At 39.1% G+C, this 10240-nt stretch overlaps 1 protein-coding gene across 1 annotated transcript; it reads left to right on the top strand.

The window, feature by feature from the left end:
- Positions 1-2078: 2078 nt before the first annotated feature.
- Positions 2079-5822, top strand: LOC308666664 (protocadherin alpha-1-like; the record flags this gene model as incomplete). Its single annotated transcript, XM_081325557.1, has 2 exons — positions 2079-4436; positions 5691-5822. The coding sequence occupies 2 exons, from the start codon at positions 2079-2081 to the stop codon at positions 5820-5822; spliced, it is 2490 nt and encodes an 829-aa protein (XP_081181683.1).
- Positions 5823-10240: the final 4418 nt, after the last annotated feature.

Raw genomic sequence — 10240 nt, 5'->3', positions numbered from 1 at the left:
GTCATGTCCTACTCTAGGTGTCCTACTCTAGGGGGGGAGGGCAGAGCTCCTTTCCGTTTCTTAGCTGAGGGAGCCAGCATTGTCCGAAGAAATTTCCATGGTCATGTGGCCAGCATGACTGTATGCTGAGGTGTATGGAACACTGTTGCCTGCCCACAAAGTGGTACCTATTAGTCCACTTGCGTTTGCATGCTTTCAAACTGCTAGGTGGGCAGGAACTGGGACAAACAACGGGAGCTCCCCCTCACGCAGTGCTTGGTCTTAAACCTGGCCTATCAGCTTTCCAGCTGACAAGCTCAGTGTCCTTAACCACTGAGCCACCGGACCACCCTGAAACTATATTACTCTTTCCCAAGCCACATTAGATAAACTATGTATAATTAAAACAAAATGCAAAATAGTATAGCAAGGGAGGGTGCCAACCTGGGAATAAAAAGGAAATTCCTAACAGTGAGAACTATTAAGCAGTGTAACAGCTTCTCTCCAGGAATTGAGGATTCTCCATTGATTTGATATCATTTGTCCAAGATGATATGAAAACCCTTGCCTTGGGCAGGGGATTGAACTAGAAGGCCTCCAAGGTCCCTCCCAGCCCTGTGATTCTAAGTTAGATTCTTCAGATTATTTTTTTAGATTACAACACAATACAGTCCAGGTCAGACAACTGAAAACCCAAGAGGAAGAGGAGAAAACTTGAACATTATGACATTTTAAATGATTATATTTATAGTCATAAGTTGAAACATACAGAGCAAAACATATTAAAATGGGAATATGTAAAGAGCCTAAAAAGAATATATATAAATCAGCTTATGAAAAATGAATGATCAAGATTGGTAGGCAATTTTCTCACAGCTATATGGGCTGCAAGAAATATGACAACTATTTTAAAACAAGGGACCTTCCCAGACGTTTCTGAAGTGTGAACACAGTAGCTCTAATTATTAATTATTAATCTAAGTATTAATTGTTCATGAAAGAATATATTATGCAAAACTGATGACGTGAGTGGCAAGCCATGGTAGATTGCGTGTTATATTCAATTTTTAGGGCAACACATCAGTTTATCAGTTTTCTAAATGTTGTCAATTAAGTTGCTTTATGTGCATTGTTGTTGAAATTATTATGTCAGTATCATTATGGCAAGCAAAAAGGGAAATTTAATTTAAAAAATATTCTCAATGAAAGACTCAATTAGACATCAAATTAAATGTTTTGGAAATTCACATACTGCTTGGCTTGTCGTTTATCTGAATTATTTAAGAACACCATACCCTGGGCAAGAAACAGAAAGTAACACAGACAGTATTTCATATTTATCTCTTATCTTTTATGTACCTTGCTGGTACTGATGTTTTATTATTATTCATGATGTTTTATTATTATTCATGTTGCTCATAACTAGTTCACATGGTTTGAAGCCAATGCAGTGTTCCCTCAATGGCACCGTGGTACATCTGTGAACAATGGATGAGATCACAAAAGTTACAGATAGTTACATGTCTCATTCCTGTCCATACAAATAAAAGTACTAAACAAATATATGGGGTGACTTAATATAATATTTAATTACAATTTTAATGACTGTAGGGGATTAATCTCTTATATTTGGGTTAGCTTTTCATTTATGTGATCAGGAATGTACTTACACTGCATGTAACTGTGCATGAAGACTGGATAATTCTTAGATATCTGTCGTGAATACAGAATGGAAGTCTGTTTGAAATTGAGACATACAAGGTCGCTGTTTCCTAAGCCCTCCCATCACAGACACTGAATAAAGAATGGAGGTCTGTTTCTCCATTTTGAAATACGGTCACAAGAGGTCGCTGTTTCCTAAGGAAACCCTCTAAGTGAAACTGAAAATGCAGAGCCCCTCCCTTAAAGGGACCGACATTCCTGCCGACCAGATCCGCAAGGGAAATATCGAACAACAGAGAAATCACAACAAGCCAAGATCCAACCTATGAAATCATTGCCAGTATGGCTGGGCTACGTGGGCTCCGCTCCTGACCCCTTGAAGGCAAGGTATTTAGAGAACAAGAGCAGAGCTTGCGGGTGCTGTGCCTGTGTCTGCGATGCTTACCTGGCCGAAGGGGCTGCTGCAGCTGCTTCTGCTCCAGACCGCCTGGAAAATGGGGAGCGGCCAGCTCCATTATTCTTTGCTGGAGGAATCCCAGCACGGCACCTTTGTGGGCCGCATCGCCCAGGATCTGGGGTTGGAGGTGAGCGAGCTGGTGCCTCGGATGTTCCGGATGCTGTCCAAAGGAGAGAAGGAGTATTTTGAGGTAAACCTGCAGAATGGGATCTTGTTTGTAAATTCCCGGATAGACAGGGAGGAGCTTTGTGCCGAGACTGCAGACTGTGTCCTTCATCTGGAGGTGATTGTGGAGAAACCTCTGAGGTTCTTTCATGTGGAGGTGGAAGTCAAAGACATTAATGACAATGCTCCCGTCTTCTCTGCCAGGGAAAAGATCCTCAGCATATCAGAAGTCATAATCTCTGGCACCCTGTTCCTATTGGAAGGAGCATCTGATGCAGATACTGGCACTAATGCTCTTTTAACTTATAAGATCAGCCCAAACAACCATTTTGCTCTTGATTCAGGAAATGATGAAGATGTGAGTAAATCTCTAGTACTTGTGTTAAAGGTTCCACTTGACAGGGAGGAGAGGCCTGTGCATCATTTAGTACTTACAGCCACTGATGGGGGTGAACCAAAACTCACAGGAACTGTTCAGCTGGTCATCAATGTGCTGGATGTAAATGACAGCCCTCCTGTATTTAACCAATCTGTTTATAGGATAAAGTTGCTAGAAAATATAGATAGTGGATCATTAGTTATTAATCTGAATGCAACAGACTTAGATGAGGGGATTAATAGGGAAATCACTTATTTTTTTCATGATGGCATCCCTCTACATGACACAAGGTTGTTTAGTATAAATTCTGATACTGGGGAAATCAGAGTAATTGGAAAATTGGATTATGAAAAAAGTAAGTTCTATGAACTTCCAATTGTAGCAGAAGATAAAGGCAATTCTCCATTATCAGGGCACTGTAAAGTTCTCATTGAAGTGTTGGACATAAATGACAATATTCCAGAATTATCTGTGAATTCTCTCTCTGTGCCACTGCCAGAGGACTCCCCTCCAGGGACTGTGGTAGCTATCCTCAGTGCTTCTGACAGGGATTCTGGCACCAATGGACAAATCAGCTGTTTCCTCTTGCCTTCTGGAGTACCCTTCAAACTCGAGTCCACATTCAAGAACTATTACTCCCTGATAGTTGGTGGAGTCCTAGATCGAGAGCTGGTGGCTGAGTACAGGATGGTTGTGACAGTGGAAGATCAAGGCGTTCCACCACTGTCTTCTAGCATCAGCCTCTTAGTGCCTATTGGTGACATAAATGATAATGCTCCTGCCTTCACGCAGCCCTCCTACACAGTCTTTGTGAAGGAGAACAATCCTCCTGGTGCTCACATCTTCACAGTATCTGCCTCGGACCCAGACGTAGCTGAGAATGCCCTGATCACCTATTGGATAGACGAGAAGCTGTGGCCATTGTCAAGCTACATCTCTGTACATTCGGAGAGTGGAAAGTTCTATGCTCTGCAGTCCTTGGACTACGAGGAGTTGAAACTGCTGGAGTTCCAGGTGAGAGCCAAGGATGCTGGAATGCCCTCCTTGTGTGGCAATGCGACTGTTCAGGTCTTTGTGCTGGATGAGAACGACAATGCACCTGCCGTGTCCGGATCATCAGAAGAAAACCTGATTCTTCTAGTGGTCCCCGTGATGCCTGGGCATATTGTAGGCAAGATCCATGCCTTGGATGCGGATTCTGGCTACAATGCGTGGCTCAGGTATGAACTGGTTGAAGAAAGCAGTGGTCCATGGTCTGTGGGGCAGTATAGCGGTGAGGTGAGTACCAAATATCCTCTGGATGAGTCAGAAGGAGGCAAAATCCAGAGAGTTCTCATTCTAGTGAAGGACCATGGAAAACCTCAGCTCTCAGCCACAGGTACCCTGAGTGTGTCACTGGTGACAAGTGGTCAGACAATCAAAACGGATATTAATCTTCGAAGGTCAGGGGAGAGCTTCGTGCCCCTGGTGGACTCAATCAACGTCTATCTGATCATTGCCATCTGCTCTGTTTCCAGCCTCTTCTTGCTGGCCACTCTCATCTACGTGGCCCTGCGATGCCACTGCAAGACAAAGGAATCCATGGTTTACGGCCCTGGCATGGCCACCCTAGTCTGTGCCAGTGAAGTGGGCAGCTGGTCTTATTCCAATCGCCACAGCCACATCCTGGCAGGGGTGAGCGCAGAGGCTGGTGCCAAGAGCGACCTCATGATTTTCAGTCCCAACATTCCTGTTTTTGCAGATAATGGGGAACTAATCAATGGGGTTGATGTGCCCCCAGATTCTGCTAAAAAGGTGAGTTCAGCTCTTAGAGTCCTTCTCATCTGCTCAGCCTCCTATTTTAATGCTTATCATTTAGGATTAGTCTTGGGACAATGTTGTTTTTGAATTGTTAGATTTTGACACTGATGGTAAATAAATTGAATTAAAAATCATTAATATTTTTTTATAAAAATATTTTTTGAATTTGAGGAGCTGCAGAAAGATGCAAAGGCAGTTTGTTGTTTAGTAAATGAATCTGTCTTATATCATGGTAAATATATAAACATGAGGTGGGTGGCACAGTGGTTATAATGCAGTATTGCAGGCTAATTCTGCCCACTGTCAGGAGTTTGATCCTCACCGGCTCAAAGTTGATTCAGCCTTCCATCCTTCCGAGGTCGGTAAAATGACGATCCAGATTGTTAGGGTGAATATACTCACTCTGTAAACCTCTTAGAAAGGGCTGCAAAGTTCTGGGAAGTGTTATATAAGTCTAAGTGCTATTGCTATTAAATCATAAACTCTTCATCTTATATTATCATTTTCCGCTGCCAAATTATTCTTCAGATGAACAATAATGCATAATTTTTCCCGTGTTGATAGTATTGTTAGTTGATGAATCAATTCTCAATGAGATGCCTTTTTTGTGACAATATTTATGGCTAGTGTGTGGATTGCAAATTCTCCCAATGTTATTAACCTTTTAGATGCACAGAACCATATTTGTAAGTTGATTTGGGGCTTCTATCTTATTAATATAGTGTTGGTAAATTTAGAAATCGAATGTATTGTAAAGAGGTTAACAGCTGGATTGCTCATTTGTAATACAGAAATGATAACTAATAAATGGATAGTCCCATCCCTAGAATAATCAAAGGTTACCTTGTACTAGAGCTCTCTAATCCAAATTGGAATGGCCTTCTCAGTTTAATAACCATTAGGTGGATTCTTTTATCCTGTTTTTATTGCAAAATCTGCAGTGTCATGCATTTTGAGGTTGGAAGGAATCAAGTGATGTTCCCAAGCCAAGGTCCCAACCAATACTTAAATTCTATAATTCTCTTCATATCTTTGAGAATGGTGTCAACTTAGTACGTGCTCTTGGAGTGGGGAAAGGATTGTGTCATATAAAAAACCCAGGTCTTTATTTTATGCAATTCAATTCTATCTGAGAAAACAGATGAAATATGAAGGGATTGGAGAAGGAAAATCCTTGCAACATTCAACAAAATAAGATTTGGAGATCTAAGGTTTTGACAGCCTGAGATTGGTATTCTATTTCTATAGAAACAGAAATTTCCCAGAAAAGAAGCCAGAGCCAAGAAAGACAAAGAGATCAGGTCCGAAACTAACAAGGAATTTCGAGGAACTTCTAGAAGAGACCAGAAGCAGTACTACAAGATCTGTGAGAACATGTAAATGGAAACAGATGTGGGGAAAAAGTGAATATCTTAAAAAAACTCTCCAAACTCAAAAGGAGGTTCCAACTTTGAATTGCACTAATGGGGAGATAGTAACTGATTCAAAGAACTCAATCCAAAGTGAAAGGAATCACAGCAGTATGTGTTCCACTGTTTTGAGGAAGCTTCACCAGATCCATTTGTATTTGTCCATTTTGGGTCAGTTTCCAAAAGGAGGAGGAGGAGAAGGTGGTAGTGCTACGATTATAGAAGGTCCTGGAGATAACTGGTTATTTGGACTTCTTTCAATCAGGTTTTTGGCCTGGACATAGCTTGGTTATCCTGGTGTATGACCTTTGGTAGAACTAGGATGGTGGTTGTGCAATCAAGCTTGTTCTTCGTTTTCAGATAATATAATTTTATTAAACTTATTGGAGTATAAAATACAAATGAAAACAGTGGGAAAAGGGGAAAGAGGGAAAGAGAGGTGTAGGATGAAGAAAAAGCATTAACTTCTAAATTTTTTAGAGCAGTAGAATGAACACAATAACATTACAATGTCAACTTTAATGAAAATAGTGGGGAAAGGGGAAAGAGAAGTGTAGTATGAAGAGGAGAAAGGAAACAAGCATTAAGTTGTGACAATTTATTGGGTGTTAAATACCAATGGTACATCGTTTTATAAAAAAAGTATAGTTCAATTTATTTTTTTCAATGTAAATTTCAAACCCTTTGTCCACATGTTCCCATTGTTCAAGCATTATATTAAACCACAAATTCTTTGCCCACTGAATTTTGCATTGCTTCATATATTCATTCTCCAAGTTTAATTTCAATGACAGTTTATAAACCTTAGCAATATGTTCATCATTACCACACAATACGATTTCAAATTCATAGTTTTCTGTGTAGTTTAAATCTTTCTTTTAATTGTATATAAGTAAACGAAGGACAGATACATTCTTCTGACTCTTAACTCTTCTTAAGATCTGGGTTGATGCAGTGGTTAGAATGCAGTATTGCAGTCTAATTCTGCGGATTGCCAGGAGTTCGATCCTAATTGGCTCAATGTTGACTCAGCTTTCCATCCTTCTGAGGTTGGTAAAATGAAGACCCAGATTGTTGAGGGTAATACGCTGACTCTGTAAACTGCTTAGATAGGGCTATAAAGCACTGTGAAGCTGTATATAAATCTAAGTCCTATTGCTATTTAAATTTAATAGTAGTTTTACCTTGAATGAAAGTTATTATTTGACCATAAGCCCACCAGTCTAGCTCACTATTGGTCTTTTCTGAAAAAAACGTCCTAGGGTGACACCCAAAGCAGTACCTTTATAGAGAATCTTGTTTTATTATGATTACAAAACCTTCGGATGTTACAACAAAATGATTCTTAAAGTCAAGATTCATTTTAACCTTGTCATACCACAAGTAGGCATGCCATCCAAATCTTAATTCATGTCCCTCTAATTCAAGTAATCTTCTTGTTTTGGAGAGTCTCCTACTTTCATAAAGTCCAAGCAGCAAATATCAAAGTACAATTTCAACCTAAAGCTCCTCTTTCTTTGGCAATTATCGGTTTTTCCCCGTGCCATATGAATTTAAAATATCTTTTTGCCAGTGTTTAAATGGGATATCAGGTTGACAATATTGGTAAAGTCTGAAATAAAAATAACGTCTTTGATAAAACATCAATAAAAACTATCAAATCTTAATAAGGTCTTTTTTAATGCAATTCCATGCAAGTACAAAATTGTTTTGAAATAGTTTGGAGTTTGTCTTTGTCCATATAACTCCAAGGTATTTAATCCTTTTCTCCATCTTAAAACCTGACTCTCTTGTCAATATTTCATGTTCTTGATAAGCCATATTCTTAACATGCATTTTTGTTTTCTGTTTATTTGTTCTGAAGCCTGCTAAAGCTCCAAAGTCTTTTAGCTTCTTTGTCAAGTGTTTTGGGGTCTTGCAAGAATATGTAACTAACTCATCAGTGAAAACCCTCGATTTATAAACTTCTTTTCTGATTTTTATTCCCGTAATGTTCGTATCCTCTCAGATATCGCTATTCAAAACTTCTAACACTTACATAAATAACAGGGGAGATAGAGGACATCCTTGTCTCGTATTCTTTTGAATTTCACATATTTTAGTTAAATCTTCATTAATGATAACATTTGCTTACTATGATGGGTATATCGCCCTAACCCCTTGGATAAATTGGTTCAGTAAGGGTGCAGTGTCTGACAGAAATTTCAAGTTGAATGATTTTTTCCCCTTCATTCACTGCGGTTTTTATCTTCATGGAGTCTGTCCTTTTAAAAGACTGTAAATCATGAGAAACAGTTTTTAAAGAGATAAGCAACTCTATGCAACTTTCTGTTACTTTTTCTGCCATCTTCAGTTGTGAGTTAGGAAAAAAAATCATGATTCTATAGTTCTTGAACTCAAACAAGATATTTCATTGTGGATGAGTAGGATGATTTTTGTTTTCATTTTTTCTTAATATCATTGTTTATCAGTAAGGTAAAGGTAAAGGTTCCCCCGCACATGCGTGCTAGTCGTTTCCGATTCTAGGGGCCAGTGCTCATCTCCGTTTCAAAGCCGAAGAGCCAGCGCTTGTCCGAGGACGTCTCCGTGGTCATGTGGCTGGCATGACTAAACGCCAAAGGCGCACAGAATGCTGTTACCTTCCCACTGGAGTGGCCCCTATTTTTCTACTTGCATTTTTACGTGCTTTCGAACTGCTAGGTTGGCAGAAGCTGGGACGAGTATCAGGCGCTCACTCTGTTACGCGGCACTCAGGGTTCGACCCGTTAAACTGCCGACCTTCTGATAGACAAGCTCGGCGTCCTAACCCACTGAGCCACCACGTCCCTTTTTGTTTATCAGTATATACCACTAATTTAAACAATGACAAAGGTGATAACTTAATCCATTAAACTGGTGGATAATTAAAATTATAAATTCAGCATATCACCATTACTAAGTAAAAGACCCACAATACATTTTTGTGGCTAGGATCCCACAGCAGTGTCACAGACCCGGTTCAACCAGATAAGAAACTTCATCACAGATAATAATTAAGCTATATGAAACAGCTGATTGTCCATAATCTAAGTTAGTCTTCTATCTGTAGTGATTCAAATACTTAGCTTCCCCTTCTCTTTAATTAACAAGTTCTTTGTGTATCTCTTTATGACCTTGAAAGTGATATTGAATATTAACATAATATTCAATAACCAACACTGACTTAGCTTACTTTTCACATGTAGTATAGTACCAAAACGTTGTTTCAATGCCTAGTATCTTCCTCCCAAAAAGGAAATAGAATAGAATAGAATAGAGCTGGAAGGGACCTTGGAGGTCTTCTAGTCCAGCCCCCTGCTCAGGCAGGAGAACCTATACCGTCTCAGACAGGTGACTATCAAGCATCTTTTTAAAAATCTCCAGTGATGGAGCACCCATAAAGTTGTTTCAGTGCCATATAATTTATTTTCTAAATTATAGAAAGTAGTAATTGCATTACATTTAAAGCCCTATCAAGTACTATATCCAAGGCTGGGCAAAATAGTATAGTTTTGGATAAATTCAAAAAAGTGCTAATAAGGGCAATAAGGGTTATGGGGGTGGAAAGAAAAGAGAAATTGAAAAATGCGTTTATAATCTTAAGATAAGAAAATGTGATTGAGGACGCATTTTAATAGCATCCTTGAAGAAGCTGAAGGCATATCATACGGAAGAGACCTTTGACTTGTTTCCTTGGTCCCAAGGTGGAGGAAATAAAACACGCACAGACAAACATTCATTGTCAGATGGTTTCTATACCTGGGCTACTCTACCTGAGGAAACAAAAACTACAGTAAAGGTTTGTATAAAAAAACCTGATTGATCCTCTTGATTCAAGGCTGACTAGTGGTGACTGAGTTCATGAATTTTTCCCCTCAAGGCTAATGAGGTTGATTTGCTACTGTTTTCTTCTGAGCTATGAAAAGTAAAGGTACAAATTCCTTCATGAGGGTTAGATGTTCAGTAGGTCTGTAGGGGTCTGTGTGTGTATAAAAGAAAAAAAGTGAAAAATTCTTATGTGAGGTTAGTGACATACGCATTAAATCATTTGAAATAAAAAGAGTGAAGTTTGAATTTCACTATCTTTTTCCTTCTCAAAAGATTTATTACAAAATTAAATAAGCTAAACAGGAGTCATATGAAATACACGGATAAGATTCATTACAACATGTAATCTATTTCAGGAATAAGCCAGTTAAGACATCACATGAGAACTTGCTTGTCATTTGTCTAATATGTTCAAGAGCTGCATATCCAGCCAAGATCTCAGAACTTAAACTGGAAAGGTTCTTCTGCTTTCATAGCATTTGAATACCCTATTGCGGTTCTTTGTAATTAATGTTACACTGTTTGTCATCTTGGTCAAAAGTC

The sequence above is a fragment of the Vipera berus genome (genome assembly GCF_964194415.1).
Source record: "Vipera berus genome assembly, chromosome: 3".
Taxonomy (NCBI): Eukaryota; Metazoa; Chordata; class Lepidosauria; order Squamata; family Viperidae; genus Vipera; species Vipera berus.
The sequence above is the reverse complement of the archived record's forward strand: the minus strand, read 5'-3'. Positions and strand labels throughout refer to the sequence as shown.